We start from the raw sequence: 18,028 nt of genomic DNA, 5'->3' as shown, positions 1-18,028 counted from the left end.
TCCTCTTCTCTGTATGCACCTAACTGCTCAGATCCTTTCTCCTGGCCCCCTTTCTTCCTCAATTCCCTTGAATTCTACTTGCTTTTTAGCTCCCTTGGGCCCTCCCCCCCTTATATTTCTGATATTATTGTTTATTTAATGCTATTTATATATATTTCTGCAGACTCTTCTCGATTACATTCCTGATCTCCAGAACTGCTCCGTCTCTATGTCTGCCTCCTCTTATCTGCACCCTGGCTCCTAACTGAAGCTATATCCTCGGATTCCTCCCAGGGTCCCCTGGGATCCGATATCACTGCTCCCTCTGACAGGGGCACTCCTTCTCCAAAGCCGAAGGATCAGGTAGTCAGTGGCTCAGGTGACAAATCTGCTGTCAGGTTACAGATATTGTTTCCTGAAAGACCACACTACGGTGTCAGCGGAGACTGGGGCTGCCTGCCGTGCCCTGTCCTCACCTGGCTCTCCCACACAAGGTAAGAATAACCAGAACTCAGCTCTAGCACCTGCACTCTTCTGGAAACATGGCTCTGAGCCTCCGGCCCCTGCTGCTGCTGTCCTGCGCAGGTGAGGGGGACAGTGAGCTGGGCTGGGCATGATGGGGATGGTTGCTGGAAAGAGATTTAAGAATGCAGAGATTAACTGGTTAGAGAAAAAAAATAAATGAAGGTTAAGAAATTAGGCCAAGACTTAATGTGGGTTGTTGAAAGGGACTCAGCTCACCATCTTTTGTACCTCATCCAGGCAGGGACTGGGCTCTAGGCCAGGGCTGAATTTGGGTCCCAGGCTTTTCCCCCTCTTGGTGATTTCTGGTTTCTCTCCTTACAGTGACTCTGGTCCCTACTGGGTCTCAGTCCCTGGACTCGGGTCTCTCCCTCCTGAAGTCAGCGCTCTCTGCTCTGGACCAGGCTCCCCAGGGGTCCTTCAGCCGCTCACGGTTCTCTGCCTTCCTGGCCAACATTTCTTCTTCCTTTGAGCCTGGGAGAATGGGGGAGGGACCGGTGGGAGAGCCCCCACCTCTCCAGCCCCCTGCCCTCCGGCTCCACGATTTCTTAGTGACGCTGAGGGGCAGCCCGGACTGGGAGCCAATGCTAGGGCTGCTAGGGGACGTGCTGGCCCTGCTGGGACAGGAGCAGACCCCCCGGGACTTCCTGGGGCACCAGGCAGGTGTGCTGAGTGGCCTCGCAGAGGTGCTGCTGGGAGCCTTAGTTCCTGGGGGACCCCCTATCCCAACCCGGCCCCCCTGCACCCGCGATGGGCCCTCTGACTGCGTTCTGGCGGCTGACTGGTTGCCTTCTCTGCTGCTGCTATTAGAGGGCACGCGCTGGCAGGCCCTGGTGCGGGTGCAGCCCAGCGTGGACCCCGCCAATGCCACGGGCCTCGATGGGAGGGAGCCAGCCCCCCACCTCTTGCAGGGTCTGCTGGGTTTGCTTGCCCCAGTAGGGGAGCTGGGCTCTGAGGAGGCTCTTTGGGGGGGTCTGCTGCGCACAGTGGGGGCCCCCCTCTATGCTACCTTCCAGGAGGGGCTGCTGCGCATTACTGACTCCCTGCAGGATGAGGTCTTTTCCATTCTGGGGCAGCCAGAGCCCGATGCCAATGGGCAGTGCCAGGGAGGTGAGTGCCACCAGGTCCGGGGCTGGGCTGTGGCAGGGCCAGCAAGGTTGAGACTGGGGTAGTCCTCTTCCTTTCCCTTTCCCTCCTAGGCAACCTTCAGCAGCTGCTCTTGTGGTGAGTAAGGAGAGAGGAGTTCTGAGGGGCGGGGCCTGGGAAGCCATCAGCTTTCAGGGCAGGAGAGGAAGCTGATGAGAAGGCTGTGGTTTAGTGGTTTGAGAGGGTGACTGTTGGTGGTTGGCGCCCCAGCTTCGCCTCCTCCTAGCCATGTGACCTTGGGCAGGTTAGAGTATCATTCTATGCCTCAGTTTCCTCGCTCATGAACTGTGGGTAATATTAACTGCCTCGGAGTTTTCACAAGGGATTAAATGAGTTGACACTGTATGTGTCAACCACCTAGAAGAAGTATGTGCATACCAAGGCGCTTCAGTCGCATCCGACTCTTTGTGACCCTGTGGACCATAGCCCGCCAGGCTCCTCTGTCCATGGGATTCTCCAGGCAAGGATACTGTAGTGGGTTACCATGCCCTCCTCCAGGGATCTTCCCGACACAGGGATCGAACTGCGCCTCTTACGTCTCCTGCATTGGCAGGCGAGTTCTTTACCATTAGCACCACCTGGGAAGCCTGTGCCTGGCACATAGTACTTGATAAATGTTAACTAATAGAGTATAGGAAGAGAGGGCAAGATTCGATTCCTCCCCCCCTTACTGTTTGGGTACAACAGTACCAGAGCACAGGTGGACATATTCAGTCACTGGGCAGATGTCCTGATCTGAGGCCAACCAAAGGTTTTATTTTATTTAAGCTACCTAAAAGCGTGTGCAGAAAGGAAAAAGAAGGGGGCCAGGTGGACAGAAGGGGCTCTGGCTGGGCAACTCCGGTGACTTTGTGCCTTGGAGGGACAGATCTCTCTCCCCTCCCCCATCCCAACATTTAAACACCGTCACTCCCAGGGACCTCACTTTTGGAAAAGCCTATGCTTGTCACCCTCCCTGCGGGGCTCTGGGCCAGGGCCAGAAACCTCAAGTGGAGGAAATGCAAACTGACCAGCTGCTTGCCTGCTCCTCCCTCTGCTCCCAGGGGCATCCGGCACAACCTCTCCTGGGATGTCCGGGCACTGGGCTTTCTGTCTGGATCGCCACCCCCACCCCCCGCCCTCCTCCACTGCCTGAGCACGGGGGTGCCTCTGCCTAGGACTTCCCAACCCTCAGCCTACATCAGCCCTCGCCAGCGGCGGGCCATCTCTGTGGAGGCCCTCTGCGAGAACCTCTCAGGCCCGGCACCACCCTACAGCATCTCCAACTTCTCCATCCACTTGCTCTGCCAGCACGCCAAGCCTGTCACCCCGCAGCCCCCTCCCAGCACCGCTGCCATCTGCCAGACAGCTGTGTGGTATGCAGTCTCATGGGCGCCAGGTGCCCAAGGCTGGCTCCAGGCCTGCCACGACCAGTTTCCTGAGCAGTTCCTAGATGCCATCTGTGGCAACCTCTCCTTTTCCACCCTCTCGGGCCCCAACCGCCGCCTGGTAAAGCGGCTCTGTGCCGGCCTGCTCCCACCCCCTACCAGCTGCCCTGAAGGCCTGCCCCCTGTGCCCCTGACCCCAGAGATCTTCTGGGGCTGCTTCTTGGAGAATGAGACTCTGTGGGCTGAGCGGCTCTGTGGGGAAGCAAGTCTGCAGGCTGTGCCCCCCAGCAACCAGGCTTGGGTTCAGCACGTGTGCCAGGGCCCCACCCCGGATGTCACAGCCTTCCCCCCTTGCTACATCGGACCATGTGGGGAGCGCTGCCCAGATGGGGGCAGCTTCTTGCTGATGGTCTGTGCCAACGACACCATGTACGAGGCCCTGGTGCCCTCCTGGCCTTGGCTAGCTGGCCAGTGCAGGATAAGTCGTGGGGGCAATGACACCTGCTTCCTGGAGGGGTTGCTGGGTCCTCTTCTGCCCTCTCTGCCACCGCTGGGACCGTCCCCACTCTGCCTGGCCCCAGGCCCCTTCCTGCTTGGCATGCTGTCCCAGCTGCCACGCTGTCAGTCCTCTGTGCCAGCCCTTGCCCACCCCACACGCCTACACTATCTCCTGCGCTTGCTGACCTTCCTCCTGGGGCCAGGGGCCGGAGGGAACGAGGCGCAGGGAATGCTGGGTCAGGCCCTGATGCTCTCCAGTCTCCCAGACAACTGCTCCTTCTGGGATGCCTTCCGCCCAGAGGGCCGGCGCAGCGTGCTGAGGACCGTCGGGGAGTTCCTGGAACAGGAGGAGCAGCCAACCCCAGGCTTTAACCCCACTGACAGCTCCAGCCCCGCTTTAAGCAAGATGGAGCTGCTGGCCTGCTTCAGCGTGAGTGATCTGCCAAAGTCAAAGTTCCTGGAGCAGAGGGAAGGGTCTCCACGGGAATTCTCTACGATCTTACTGAGAGACAGCAGTGCAGTGGTTAAGCTCGCAGCTCTGAGTCATCCAGGCTTGGGTTCACACCTTAGTTCTGTGATCAACCCCGGACAAGTTTTCAGCCTCTCTGAACAATACTTTTGTCCTTTATAAATGAATGGTGGAGGGACTTTACTGACCGTCCAGTGGTTAAGACTCCACGCTTCCTTTCCAAGGGCACAGGCTCAACCTCTTGCTGGGGAACTAAGATTCCACATTCGTGTAGCATGGCCAAAAAAAAAGTCTCGGGGAAAAAAAAAAGAAAAACAAACGGTGGAGAATAATGGTGCCACTCTTTTTAGGATGGCTGTAAGGATTACATCAGATGATACCGGCTGTGGGCTTAGCGCTAGTATATGATATACAGACAATATATAATAAATGTTATCTCATTATTCTTCCTGACTCTTTGATTTACCCCCTTTCTGCTTCAGAAAGGAAAGGGATCAAGTTAGAGGGCTCTAATTCTGTCCCTAGAGAGTGAGAATTGGAAACTGGCAAAATATAGGAAGATAAGGCAGAAATGAGAAAAATTCAGGGTGACTGCAGATCAGAAGTTTTAGGTTTGACTATGCCATAGGCATGGTCTTAGCCAATTTACTTTGATTTTCCTGGGCTTTGTTTTCTTCTCTGTAGAGTGAAGGGGCTGGAATATGTGAACACCATAGTTCATTCGTTGAGTTCCCGTTATGCATAAAGCACTTTGCTAGATGCTGTGGGGAATGTAAAGAGTCTTTACTCCATGGTAGGGCCCACCTTTCTCAATTCCTGGGACCAGTGAAATGTAATAATTTAGTTCATGTGCGTGCATGGCAAGTCGCTTCAGTCCTGTCTGGCTCTTTTTGACTCTATGGACTGTAGCCCTCTAGGCTCCTCTGTCCATAGGATTCTCCAGGTAAGAATACTAGAGTGGGTTGCCATGCCCTCGTCCAAATTTGGTTCATATCTCCAAATATTTACTGAGCCAGCTATGGCAAAGGCTATAGAAGAAGTTAAAGACTGTGGTCCCTGACCTAAAGGAGACACACACACACCTTCAGAAGGACAAGCATCCTAGTGAGTGGACCTTGGGAAGCTGCTGGAGGGACAGAGGGGACAACTCTCCTGGTATCTTGTCTATGTCCCCACCAGCCCGTGCTGTGGGATCTGCTGCAGAGAGAGAAGAGTGTTTGGGCCCTGCAGATTCTAGTGCAGGTAACAGATGGGGGCAGGGTGTGTGGGCGGGCTGGGTGATCCGTGCCCAGTGAGGCCATAACCACTATGACCTCCTGTGCCCAGGCATACCTGCACATGCCGCCAGAAAACCTCCAGCAGCTGGTGCTTTCAGCAGAGAGGGAGGCTGCTCAGGGCTTCCTGACGCTCATGCACCGTTCCTGGGCTCAGCTGCAGGTGGGCATGGAGGGAGAGGGGGACAAGGGTGGCGGGGGAAGTCTAGGCATCAAGAGCACCTGGAACCAGGCAGGCAGCAGGCTTGCTCCAGCAGGAGGAATGCAAGAGGAGCCGGGGCCAGGAGAGTGGGTATCTCCAGAGCTGGCATCTGTTCCCATGCCCCCACAGGTGCCACCATCTGAGGAGCAGGCCCTGGGTCGCCTGACAGCCTTGCTGCTGCAGCGGTACCCACGCCTCACCTCCCAGCTCTTCATTGACCTCTCACCACTCATCCCCTTCTTGGCTGTCTCCGACCTGATGCGCTTCCCACCATCCCTGTTGGCCAATGACAGTGTGTAAGGACTCTGTACTACTCCTCCCGATCCTGTCAGGGTCAACCCTACCCACCCAGGGCTGTGCTATGCTTGGTCACTTAGTCATGTCCAAGTTTTTGCAACCCCATGGACTTTAAGCCCACCAGGCTCCTCTATCCATGGGGATTCTCCAGGCAAGAATACTGGAGTGGGTTGCCATTCCCTTCTCCAGGAGACCTTCCCAACCCAGAGATTGACCCCAGGTCTCCTGCATTGCAGGCAGATTCTTTACCAGCTGAGCCACCAGGGAAGCCCACACACCCAGAACAGCCCCTTCTCTTAACACTAGGGAGTCCTTCTTGTCCATGTGCAGCAGGGCTGCACAGAGCCAGGGGACAGGGCAAAGGGGTGAGACCCACTCTCTCCCCAGCCTGGCCGCCATCCGGGATTACAGCCCTGGAATGAGGCCTGAACAGAAGGAGGCTCTGGCAAGGCGACTGCTGGCCCCTGAGCTGTTTGGGGAAGTGCCCGCCTGGCCCCAGGAATTGCTCTGGGCAGCACTGCCCCTGCTCCCCCATCTCCCTCTGGAGAACTTTCTGCAGCTCAGTCCTCACCAGGTATGAGAACAATTCATTTATTTGACTAGCAAGCTTTCGGGCATGTGGGATGGCATCAGTAACCTGTCTCCTAGTGAGCCCCTCCCCACAAGTGTCCCACAGTGATCCCAACATGAGCTGACCTTCCCCACTCCAGATCCAGGCCCTGGAGGACAGCTGGCCAGCAGCAGGTCTTGGGCCAGGACATGCCCGACACGTGCTGCGCAGCCTGGTGAACCAGAGTGTCCAGGATGGAGAGGAGCAGGTGCGCAGGTGAGGGCCTGTGGGGCCAGTGATCAAGGCCAGAGCGGCGGAGAGGCAGGTGCAGCTGCCAGGACGGGCTGGGGTCCCAGGAGGGAAGGGGCAACAGAGGAGGCGTGGCCCCAGGGCATCATAGGGCCCTGGGAGAGAGGCCTGTCTGTGGCACCCACGTTTCATAGTTCAGCGGTCAGAGTGCTTGTTCCCTGTACCCACACAGTCCCTGCCTTAGTAGCAGCCTCAGTGACCACATGAAGGCCAGCTTCATGCCCTCCTCAGGCTGGGGCCCCTCGCCTGTTTCCTGACTCCCGAGGAGCTGCAGAGCCTGGTTCCCCTGAATGATCCAATGGGGCCGGTAGAACGGGGGCTGCTGGAATGTGCGGCCAATGGGACCCTCAGCCCACAAGGACGGGTGAGCCCCTTGGCCCAGGCCCTCAAGAACTCCAGGCTATCAAAAAAAAAAAAAGAACTCCAGGCTTCCCGTGGGGGGTGGTCTGTGCGGAAGATGTGCCCACTCACCTCAGCCAAGCTGGAGCACAGTTGGAGCCAGCCCTCATCCCACCACATTCACCTTCGTTCTTAATCTCCTTACTCCTTGGCCACTCTTACCTGTTACCACCTCTTCCTGACTCTACTCCATCTGGTCCACGACATCTCCAGCATTTCCTTTGATGACTTGAGCCCAAACTGCTCCTGTCCTATCCCTGGTTCCAAGCCACAGTCCAGGCCCTGGAATAACCAGATGTGGGATTAAAGAGGAAGCTTTAGGTTCGCCTGTCTTTTCTCTTCAGACCCAAACCTTCTTTGGTTACAGGTAGCCTATGAACTTCTGGGGGTGTTGCGCTCATCCGGAGGAGCGGTGCTGAGCCCCCGGGAGCTCCGGGTCTGGGCTCCTCTCTTCCCTCAACTGGGGCTCCGCTTCCTGCAGGAGCTATCAGAGCCGCAGCTGAGGGCCATGCTTCCCGCCCTGCAAGGAGCCAGGGTCACCCCTGCCCAGGTGTGGGTGACCTGACAATTACAATTACAGACAATTACATTCAAGGATGCTGTTGCCTGGCCCCCTCCCCGCCCCAAAGCCTCCTTTTCCTCTGTCCCAAGAAGAACCCCCTCATCCCTCTTCCTCAGATGCAGAAGGGCTGGTCACGGGAATGGTGGAACGGGAGCTGGGAGTTTGGGAGGTCGGGCCCCAGGGACCTGTTCGGGGACCTGGCTGCCAGGGCCTCAGCGCTGTTGCTTCCTGTTCCCTCCCACCTTAGGCTGTCCTGCTGCTTGAACGGCTCCTCCCGAGGCGTGACGTGAGTGGCAGCAACTTTTCCGCATGGCCCAAGCTATCCGTCCCCCTCCTCCCTGGCTCCCTCTCACCCCTGCTGCCTCTCTCTACCGTGATTGTCCCCTTCCCTTCGACCTGGCCCGTCTTCTTCAGGCTTCTTGTCTCTCTCGCTCCCCAGCTGTCCTTGGAGGAACTCTGCTCCTTGCACCCTCTGCTTCCAGGCCTCAGCTCCCAGACGCTCCAGGCCATCCCGAGGCGAGTTCTGCTGAGGGCCTGTCCCTGCCTGGCCCCTGAACTGGCACGCCTCTCAGCCTGCCAGACCGCGGCGCTGCTGCAGACCTTCCGGGTAGGAGAGCAGCAGGGAGACAGCCGACCAGGGAGGAGGGCTCTGGTTGGGAGGGGTCACCTTCCCTGTGGCCAGGGAAGGACCCCCAAACCTCCCCACTTTTTACACACACACACACACACACACACACACACACACACACACAGCCAATTCTCATGCAGGTGAAAGATGGTGTTAAAAATACGGGTGCAGCAGGAGCTGGTGCAGCTGTGTGCATCCCTGGACAGGTACGTGTGTGTGTGTATGGTATGTGTGTGTGTGTGGTTTCTGCCAACTAAGCTCCTCTCCCTGTCCTAGGGCTGTCTCACACAGCTGGCACTGCCTCACATTCTCCCCCTGCAAGTGGCCCGAGTGTCTACATTAGCTCTGTGTCCTCTAAGACCTTAGCAGCTCTCTCTGTCCCGAAGCAGGAAGGCATAATGTCCTAGAACATCAAAGCCCCGAGGGTCTGAGGAATCTTCCAGGGCAGTCACCCTGCTTTCAGAAAAAGAGACCGAGGCTCAGAGCGACTAAGGGAGTTTAGTCCGTCAGGTGCCTAGACGGCAGGGACCTTTGACCACAACCGCGAGGGCTCTAGAGTGTGCCCTGCTAGGGTGGCACCTGCCACTCCACCTTTCTAGTTTCAGGTCCCCTCCTGCCACCATAGTTCCCCTTCTTCCCTGAGGCCTGAGTCCAGACGCTCTCACCTATCACTACACTGCTACACTTTACCCCTCCGACAGCCTATCCCCACCATCTGGCCAGACTGCCTGCTGCCCCTGCTCCCACTAAAGCTGCTACAGCTGGACGCTGCTGCTCTGCTGGCAGACCGAAGGCGCTATAGGGACCTGCCCTGGTCTGAGCAGCAGGTGATTCTTCCCACTAGCCTAGAACTCCCTTCTCTCAACATTTTCCGCCTCCTTCACGCATCCCTCAGCCCTAGATTGGGCACCTTACTCCCAGCAGCCCTTAGGATGCTTTTCCTTCCTCCCCTTTCCCCCTATTTGTCTCTCTTTCCCAGGGATTGGGCACTGGGGAGAGTAGGAGACTGGTGGGACCCACAGGGTGGAGTGGCAGCCCTGGCTCCAAGGCGTCCTAGGTTCCTGGGCAATAGCTCTGCTGGGAAGCGGCTCCTCTTTCTTTCTCTTGTAGGCACAGTTTCTCTGGGAGAAGATGCAAGTGCCCACTAACCTGACCCTCAGGAATCTGCAGTGAGTAACTTGTAATGAGCTGTGAGTTTAATTCAACTAACATTTTTTTTGAGTGCTTACGGTGTGCCAGGCACCATGTGATATCCAGGGGTGGGGGTGGGAGGTGTATGAGGATCAGTGACCTGTAGGTCAGCCTGTGGGTCTTCTCCTGGTTCCTCTTCTCCTGACCCTCCTGCCCTTCTAGAGCACAACATCCATCCTGAGTGGATCTCAGGGATTTTGAGAAGACTCAGATTCAGGTCCTAGCCCTGTCTCCTCTTCGTGATCTTGAGCAAGATGTTCAACCTCTCTAAGCCTCATTTTTCCCTTCTTTAGAATAAGTATTGACATGGTACCTATCTCATAGGTAGTTGTAAAGATTAAACAAGATAAGGCATATAAGGTACCTAACACAGTGCCTGGCCCAGTGTAAGCTTCTGATAGATATTTGCTGATTAACCCCTCAGAGCCACTGACCAAGCAGGACTTAACAGGAGCAAGGATCACTTTACCTTCACCCCCAGCAAAAAACCCATGGGCATCTGAAGATGTGGTTCTAGCCTCAGTTGACCACATTTCTAGTAGGATGATATTGGACTGTCACTCGACCTCTGTAAATCTTTATTTTCTTCTCTAATAAACAATAATGGTGTGGGAGACCAATGAGAATATCTATCGAAAAAATATTTCTTTTTTTTTTAATATTTCTCAAACTGCAAATTACTGTAAATGAACATCTGTCCTCGTGTTGAGAATGTTGATATAAGGTGCAGACAGGCTGTGGCATGTGTTGAATGAGCATGTGCCTACTCACACACCTACAGGGCTCTGGGTACGCTGGCAGGGGGCATGTCTTGTGAGTTTCTGCAGCAGATCAACTGGATGGCAGACTTCCTTGAAGTGGTACACATGATTTATCAACTCCCCACTGGGGTCCGAGGGAGCCTGGTGAGACGGGTGCTTGGGCATTAGTGGGAGCAGGGAGGCCGGGACCCCGGGTAGAGAACCAAGGCTCGGTGTTCAGCTCTGTCCTGAACCTGCCTCCCTACTCTGCCCCACAGAGGACCTGTATCTGGGCAGAGCTACAGCGGAGGATGGCAATGCCAGAGCCAGAGCTGGCAACCCTGGGGCCAGAGCTGAGTGGGCTGGACACCAAGCTCCTCCTGGACTTACCGTAAGGCTACACCTGGAGATACTGGATTCTCAGAAGGCTCAGCCTGGGGTGGAAGAGCTGCTCTTAGGAAACACCCCAGAGGCGGTGCTTTTCTGTCTGGTTGTTCCCTGACATCAGTTACAGCCTAAAGTGAAGGATGCTATTCAAAGTTGCTCTAGGTGGTGAGTGGCTCCCCCAACAAGACCCCCAAAATGGGGCAGCTGAAGGTGGCAATATTGTGACGTGACCTGCCAAGCAGTCTTAATGTAACCTAGGCCCTATTAATACTGGTAGAATGTATAAAATGAGGGAAGTGAGAGTTCCCTGGTGGCTTAGTGGTTAGGATTCTGGGCTTTTATTGCCATGGCCTGGGTTCAGTCCTTGGTTGGGGAAATGAGATCCCACAGCTGTGTGGGGTAGCCAAAAAAAGTAATTAAAATTAAATACATAAAATGAGGGAAGTAATGGTTCAATCCTGCCCCCACAGGACTGTAGTCTCCTTAGGGCACTGTGTTCTCAGTATGTTCAGAGGAGTAAGTAAAGAGAAAATGTATGAAACATGTGATAAAGTGAAAGTGAAGTCTCTCAGTCGTGTCTGACTCTTTGTGACTCCATGGACTGTAGCCTACAGGCTCCTCCAAAACACACAATAAATGTGTCCAAATACCCCAGGAGCCATCAAATAGAAAATAGATCGGCGTGTTTCTGAATGACCCCATTGGGCAGGACTAGCACCAGTGAATGAAAATCAGAATTTTGCACAATATGAGGAAGATTGTGGTGGTGAGTTCTGAGCTAGTCAAGCCTAGACTGGATGGCCCTACAGCAAGAATGTTACAGAACAGATTGAAGTATGGGTGAGGAGAGAGAAGACTGATGAACCCAAGGCTCCTCCTAAACTAGAGACTCGGAGTTTATGAGTATCTCACTCACAGGCTTTTTTCCCCCATATCACCTCCATCCCCACCTCATTGCCAACTGAACTGTAAGTCAGAGCAGGAAAAGGCTGACTCCAGTCAGTCTTTCTGGGAAGGAGCTGACTCTATCCTTACGTTTTTAAAGGTCTTTCCACAGATCTGGGCTTTTGTACTACATGGCCCAGTTCCAGACCTGGCAACCTTAGGTAGAGTATAGAGTATCACTCTGATTTTTCTGCAAAAAGGCTTTTTAAAAATGCCATTCAAATCTGTTTGTGAAAGAGTGCTGATGGTGGTTTAGTCACTAAGTCATGTCTGACTCTTGTGACCCCATGGACTGTATAGCCTGCCAGGCTCCTTTGTCCATTGGATTCTCCAGGCAAGAGTACTGGAGTGGGTTGCCATTTCCTTCTCTAACATACCTCTTACCCCCAGGTTTTGCCATGAAAATCAAATGAGATAACACCTAAAAAAACTTTGGTGCATGAGTGCTAAGTCACTTCAGTCATGTCTGACTCTTTGCAACCCTGTGGACTGTAGCCTGCCAGACTCCTCTGTCCATGGAATTCTCCAGGCAAGAATGCTGAAATGGGTGGCCATGCCCTCCTCCAGGGTCAATTGTATAGTACTATACAAATCAGAGGGGACCTTCTCACAATAAATAGAGGAAGGGTGGGAAATAGGAATTGAGAGTAAGACCCCACCATTTGGTCTCTGTGAATGTTTCAATTTTTTATTTTATTTATTTATTTTAAATTAAATAAATTTTTTTTCACTGTGCTGGGTCCTCATTTTGGCTTACGGTCTGTGGAATCTTAGTTCCCTGACCAGGGATTGAATCCATGTCCCTTGCATTGGAAGGTGGACTCTTCTTTTCTAATTAATTAATTAGTTTGGCTGTGTTGGTTCTTAGTTGCAGCACTCAAGATCTTCACTAGGTCAAGTGGACTCTTTCTTTGTGGTTCATGGACTCTCTAGTTGTCATTCTTAGGCTCCAGAGCACACGAGCTCAGTAGTTGCTCTGTTGCATTATCTTAGTTCCTCAATCAGAGATCACATTCACGTCCCCTGCGTCACAAGGTGGATTCTTAGCCACTGGACCACTGGGAAAGTTCATATGAACCTATTTTTTAATCCATAAAATGGGGGAGGGGATTTAATGATACTTAACATCTGGGCTCTTTTATTCTATTAGATGAGGTAGGATTGTTCGTCATTTCTTCCCAAGAAGACTGGAAATAGGTCTCTCCTGTTGATCTCTCCCTGTAAGCACTGTGGTGGAAATTGGATCTGGGTCTGTTAAATATCAGTTCCTATCCAGGGCCACAGGGTTTGGTCTGGTGTTACCTCTTGTCTGGGGAATGGTGCATTCTGTGGTTCCCTTCTCAACTTGGCTCAATTCCAAGTCCTCCTGTTGTCAAATTGCTACAGAGTCCAGTTGATGGATAGACTGTCCAATGAATCCATCATGTTAGTGGTGGAACTGGTACGAGGTGCTCCAGAGCAGCTGCTGGCCCTGACCCCACTCCACCGGGCAGCCCTGGCAGAGCGAGCACTACAAAACCTGGTAAGAATCCCCCCACCAAACTCAGAACTGTGGCCTGGGCCACTGTCATCACTCAGACAATGCTCTGTCTTCTAGGCCCAGACTCAAATGTTTGCTGCCAGGCAGGTTTTTGTCTACAGGGCCCTAGATCTACCTTTGGCTTCCATTCATTGATAGTCTGCTTCATGTTTCTTGTTCATATCCCTTGGAGTATTAGAAATTCCTTAGATTCCACCTCTCAGTCTTTCCACCTGTTCCGTTTTGGGCTCATAGTTTAGAAAAGTGGACAGTGGCAATAAGCTTCATTGGATCTTGGATCGGGAGCTAGAGGGAGACAAGGTCTTTGTGTCTTGATCAAAGAGACTGGTCCTCTGAGTCAGAGGTGTGTCGTCCCAAGGTCTGATCCCCCTCCAGGCCCCAAAGGAGACAACAGTGTCAAGGGAAGTGCTGGAGACCTTGGGGCCCCTGGTTGGATTCCTGGGCATAGAGAGCACACGGCGGATCCCCCTGCAGATCCTGCTGGCCCACCTCAGTCAGCTGCAAGGCTTCTGCCTCGGAGGGCTGTTTGCCACAGAGCTGGGATGGCTGCTGCTGCAGGAGCCTGTTCTTGGGTATGGGCCTCCGGCAAGTCCAGATTCTAACTCATCCTCACCCACCCTTTCAACCACCCTCCTCAGCGGCAGCCCATTCAGTATGCCAGAGGCCCTTGGAGCCCTGAGTCCCCCGTCTCAGCATATCTTTCCTCTTCCTCACAGTCCATTCAGCATCCTGATCTTCTTTCTGTCCCTCAGGAAACCAGAGTTATGGAGCCAGGATGAAGTCGAGCAAGCAGGACGCCTAATATTCACTCTGTCTCCCGAGGCTATTTCCTTGATCCCCAGGGTGAGGTGAAGGAGCACAGGAGGGAGTGAGAGCAGAGAGGGGACTGGGGAGCTAGTTCGGGGGGGCGCTAAGGCCAAGGAAGTTGAAGGCAAAGGATGTGAAGCCCAAATCTGGGGGAGGCTGCTGAAAAGAGACAGGACTTCGGAATTACAGCTGTAGCAGCTGCTCCTGACGTGCCTGGCTCTGCCCACCCTCCCTCCACCTTCTCTCCCAGGAGGCCTTGGGCCCAGAGACCCTGGAGCGACTCCTCGAGAAGCAGCAGAGCTGGGAGCAGAGCAGAGCTGGACAGCTGTGTGCGGGGCCACAGCTCGCTCCCAAGAAAGCAGCGCTGGTAGCTGGGCTTGTGCGGCCTGCTGCAGAGAACCTCCCGGGTGAGATGGCCTGGATGCCCATACTTCCAGCAAGGAGTACAGGAAGAAGTATCCACCACGCAATCAGACTTGTGCCCTTTCAACAGATTTGTACAAGGTCACTCTAGGCTGGGGTTTTCTAATCTATAAAGCCCAGAGCAGTGAGGGATGATCTTCAAGGCCTCTTCCAATTGTAGGGTTCTATACCTCTGTGAATTTATCACTCATTACATTTTTAGCCCAGGACTCCCCTTTCCCTGTTCTCTTAGCCCTGTTAACAGCTGACTCAGCTCTAGGCTTGGATAAGTGTGGCGCTCTCTGCTGGGAACATGCTTAGGATGGAGGAAGGTGACACTGTGGGGCTAGGAACCTGGGTTTCAACCTAGATCAGCCACTCAGTCCCTGGGCAAGCCCTTCAGTCTTCCATCTGTACAATGAGGGGCTCGTCCTCCCCAGTCACCAGTTCTAATATCTTTGAGTCCTATGAATCTCACACTACAGTAATCCCTTGAGCCATACTGCCCATATTAGCCTGTCCTTTAAAGGTTGGAGGGGTCATTCCATCTACAGATACCTCTCTGGGATTTTTTTTTTTTGTTTTTGAGAGGAGGCCCCCACCCACCATGGCCCCCACCCTTCATGCCCCTGGACCTGACCACTCTGGGCATGCTTTAGTACTGCACTGACCCCCTGACCCTGTCATCCTCCTTTAGAACCTGTGCCAAACTGTGCAGATGTACGAGGGACATTCCCATCAGCCTGGTCTGCAGCCCAGATCGCAGACATGGAGCTCTTGGACTTTGAGGACTGCCTCGCACTATTTGCAGGAGACCCAGGACTTGGGCCTGAGAAACTCCGGGCAGCAATGGGCAAAGCAAAACAGGTTAGTGATGGAGAGTCCAGTCAGGGTAGGAGGTTGAACATAGGAAGCTGGTCGGGTGTGGTATGGAAACCATACCACATGGAAACGGATAGCTGCATGAGAGATGGGGGACATAGGGCATAAAAGAATTAGAGGGTTTGGATCCTGAGTACGAAGTCAGAGGGGATGGAAAGTGAGGACAGGAAGCTGGTGAAATGGTTAGAGGGACTAGAATTTACCAACATTAGCAGGTATCAAAGTCATCTGGGGAAAAATTATTAAAGAAAGAATCATCTGGGGAGCAGGTGTTTGAAATGCTTGAGGATCCCATTGTAGACTTACTGAAGAAAGATTCTCTGAGGATCAGGTCTGGGCATCTGTATCTTGCCCCTGCTACCCCCACCCCGTGTCTGGTGCACACTGGAACTCATGGACTAGAATCTGCTATTCTTTCCTACTGAGACTCTAGAGTCTTTCAATAACACCTTAGTCAGAGGAACCTTCATCCAATCATCTCATTTTACGGTTGAAGAAACCAAAGACCCAGAGAAAGCAAGGGATTTGCTTCGAGTTACACAGTTCAGGTCGGAGGCAAGAATGACCCTTGGCATTCTGACTCCTAATTCCGTGCTTTTCCCATTCACACCATTCCTCTCTTTCTCCAGTTGTGGGGTCCTCCCCGGGGATTCCGTCCTGAGCAGATCCTGCAGCTGGGTCGGCTTTTAATAGGTCTAGGAGAGCGGGAACTCCAGGAGCTGAGCCTGGTGGACTGGGGCGTGCTGAGCACCCTGGGGCAGATAGATGGCTGGAGCTCCAGCCAGGTAACATCTTCCTCCTCTCTACCACTTTCCAAATGCCTCCAGGCCATCTAAAGCCCAAGGAATTTCTGTCTTGTGACTATACATGGCCATGCTTTCTATCTTTTCTTAATACTCCATACTAGTAGGAAGTTAGAGCAGTGATTTATTCACTGAGGCCCTGGACACATAATACTTCCTCCTGCCTCCTTTCCCTTTGGCCTCTTTTCCTGTCCTCTTTTTGATCCTCAACCTTCCCCATGGTTGTTGGCTCTTTGGGCTACCCTGGTGGCTCAGACGGTGAAGAATCTGCTTGCAGTGCAGGAGACCTGGGTTCAATCCCTGGATTGGGAAGATCCCCTGGAGGAGGGCATGGCAACCCACTCCAGTATTCTTGCCTGGAGAATCCCCATGGACAGAGAAGCCTGGAGGGCTACAGTCCGTGGGGTCGCAAAGAGTCGGACACAACTGGGCGACTAAGCGCAGCACAGAATTGGCTCTTCAGGTCCTACTAATAAGAAAATCCAGTAGCACTTGTCCCTTCCCTAAGCAGCTAGTTCCCCATCCATGAATTCCTCATGACTTTTCTCCTTATCCTGTGACCTCCACCCCAACTCCAGCTCCGGGTGGTGGTTTCCAGTTTCCTGCGGCAGAGTGGTCGACACGTGAGCCACTTGGATTTCCTCCACCTGACTGCACTGGGCTACGCACTGTGTGGACTTCGGCCTGAGGAGCTACAGCATATCAGCAGTTGGGAGTTTAGGTCACACATAGAGGAGGGGGTGGGCTGTGGTCCTGTGGGGAAGGTGGGCTCACCGGGGAAGGATCATGTGGGAGTGATCCCATGGAGGAAGCAATCTCACTTAAAGTCATCGCTACCACCAACTCATGACCACGGACCCTGTCACTGTGGCTGAATCCTCCTCCCTTCTCTTCCCACTCTTCCACAGCCAAGCAGCTCTCTTCCTGGGCAACCTGCATCTCCCATGTTCTGAAGAGCAACTGGAGATTCTGGCCCAGCTCCTGGTGCTGCCTGGTGGCTTTGGCCCAGTCAGTAACTGGGGGCCCGAGATCTTCACTGAAATTGGCACAATAGCAGGTATAGGGAGACTAGGCCACCGCTGGGGCTGGGTGTCAGGGGCCAGTTTCCGCATCGTGAATTGACTGGGTGGAGGACTTCTCTGGAATCTTAAGGTGGGAGTCTAAGGCACCTAGGTAAGAGGCTAGAGACATGCTGGGGAAGGTCTGAGGAAAAGTATTTTGGGAGTAGTTAGAGAAGGCCAGGGTAGGATAACATCTGGAGGCCCATCCCACTTGCCTTGACAGCTGGAATCCCCGACCTGGCTCTCTCCGCGCTGCTGCGAGGACAGATCCAGGGCCTTACCCCTCTGGCCATTTCTGTCATCCCTGCTCCTAAATTTGCTGTAAGCACTGATGGGATGGGGTCTGAGGTGACCACAGAAGAGGGCCACAATGGATGTCCTGATGCCTGCTCCCATCCCCAGGTGGTGTTCAGCCCCACCCAGCTATCTAGTCTCACCAGTGTTCAGGCCGTGGCTGTCACTCCCGAACAAATGGCCTTTCTGAGTCCCGAGCAGCGACGAGCAGTTGCATGGGCCCAGTATGAGGGGATGGAGAGCCTGGAGCAGGAAGGTGAGTCCCTAACTGCACAGACTGACTCCCGAACTCCTGGCCCAGAATCAGAGCCCTAACTCAGGGAGATCTGAGAGTGAAGGGGTCTACAGGCAAATGGTCTCCAAGTAGCAGTGGCTCCTGGGGAACAGAGTTGTGATATTCCTTCCATTCTCTGTCTCATTACAGGTCGAAGCACAGCCTGGGGTCTCCAGGACTGGTCACAACCCTCCTGGGCCCTGGCATTGACCATCTGCTTCCTTGGCAATCTGCTATGAGCCTGTCTCTGCAGTTAAAGAGATTTGTTGGGAAAGACATTTGAAGTAAAACGAACAAAGTGCAAATGGAAGTGCAATGTAATTATCCTAGGAAGCTGATGGAATATGGGTAGAATGTTAATGCTTTCCACCCACCTGAGAATCAGTGTTCCTGGCATGCCATATCTGGAGTCTCTTTTCATCATAAATAATCCCATTGCCTTTTTTTTTTCTCCTGGAAGCTAGTTCCTCCTCATCCCACCATTAGAAATAACACAGACA

The 18,028-nt window shown here is 53.7% G+C and overlaps 1 protein-coding gene across 1 annotated transcript; it reads left to right on the top strand.

Annotated features, from left to right (window-relative positions):
* Window positions 1–521: 521 nt before the first annotated feature.
* Window positions 522–17,949, top strand: STRC (stereocilin). The gene is made up of 28 exons (XM_059879228.1): window positions 522–564; window positions 811–1,611; window positions 1,701–1,725; window positions 2,691–3,942; window positions 5,161–5,223; window positions 5,308–5,753; window positions 6,142–6,328; window positions 6,465–6,580; window positions 6,845–6,977; window positions 7,380–7,562; window positions 7,822–7,860; window positions 8,014–8,181; window positions 8,343–8,408; window positions 8,904–9,029; window positions 9,313–9,371; window positions 10,175–10,298; window positions 10,412–10,524; window positions 12,852–12,987; window positions 13,381–13,577; window positions 13,758–13,848; window positions 14,063–14,219; window positions 14,912–15,081; window positions 15,726–15,881; window positions 16,478–16,620; window positions 16,808–16,956; window positions 17,184–17,281; window positions 17,363–17,510; window positions 17,679–17,949. The coding sequence occupies exons 1-28, from the start codon at window positions 522–524 to the stop codon at window positions 17,765–17,767; spliced, it is 5,478 nt and encodes a 1,825-aa protein (XP_059735211.1). The 3' UTR covers window positions 17,768–17,949.
* The last annotated feature ends 79 nt before the right edge of the window (window positions 17,950–18,028 follow it).

This window comes from Bos taurus, chromosome 21, assembly GCF_002263795.3.
Source record: "Bos taurus isolate L1 Dominette 01449 registration number 42190680 breed Hereford chromosome 21, ARS-UCD2.0, whole genome shotgun sequence".
NCBI classification, from domain to species: domain Eukaryota; kingdom Metazoa; phylum Chordata; class Mammalia; order Artiodactyla; family Bovidae; genus Bos; species Bos taurus.
The sequence above is the reverse complement of the archived record's forward strand: the minus strand, read 5'-3'. Positions and strand labels throughout refer to the sequence as shown.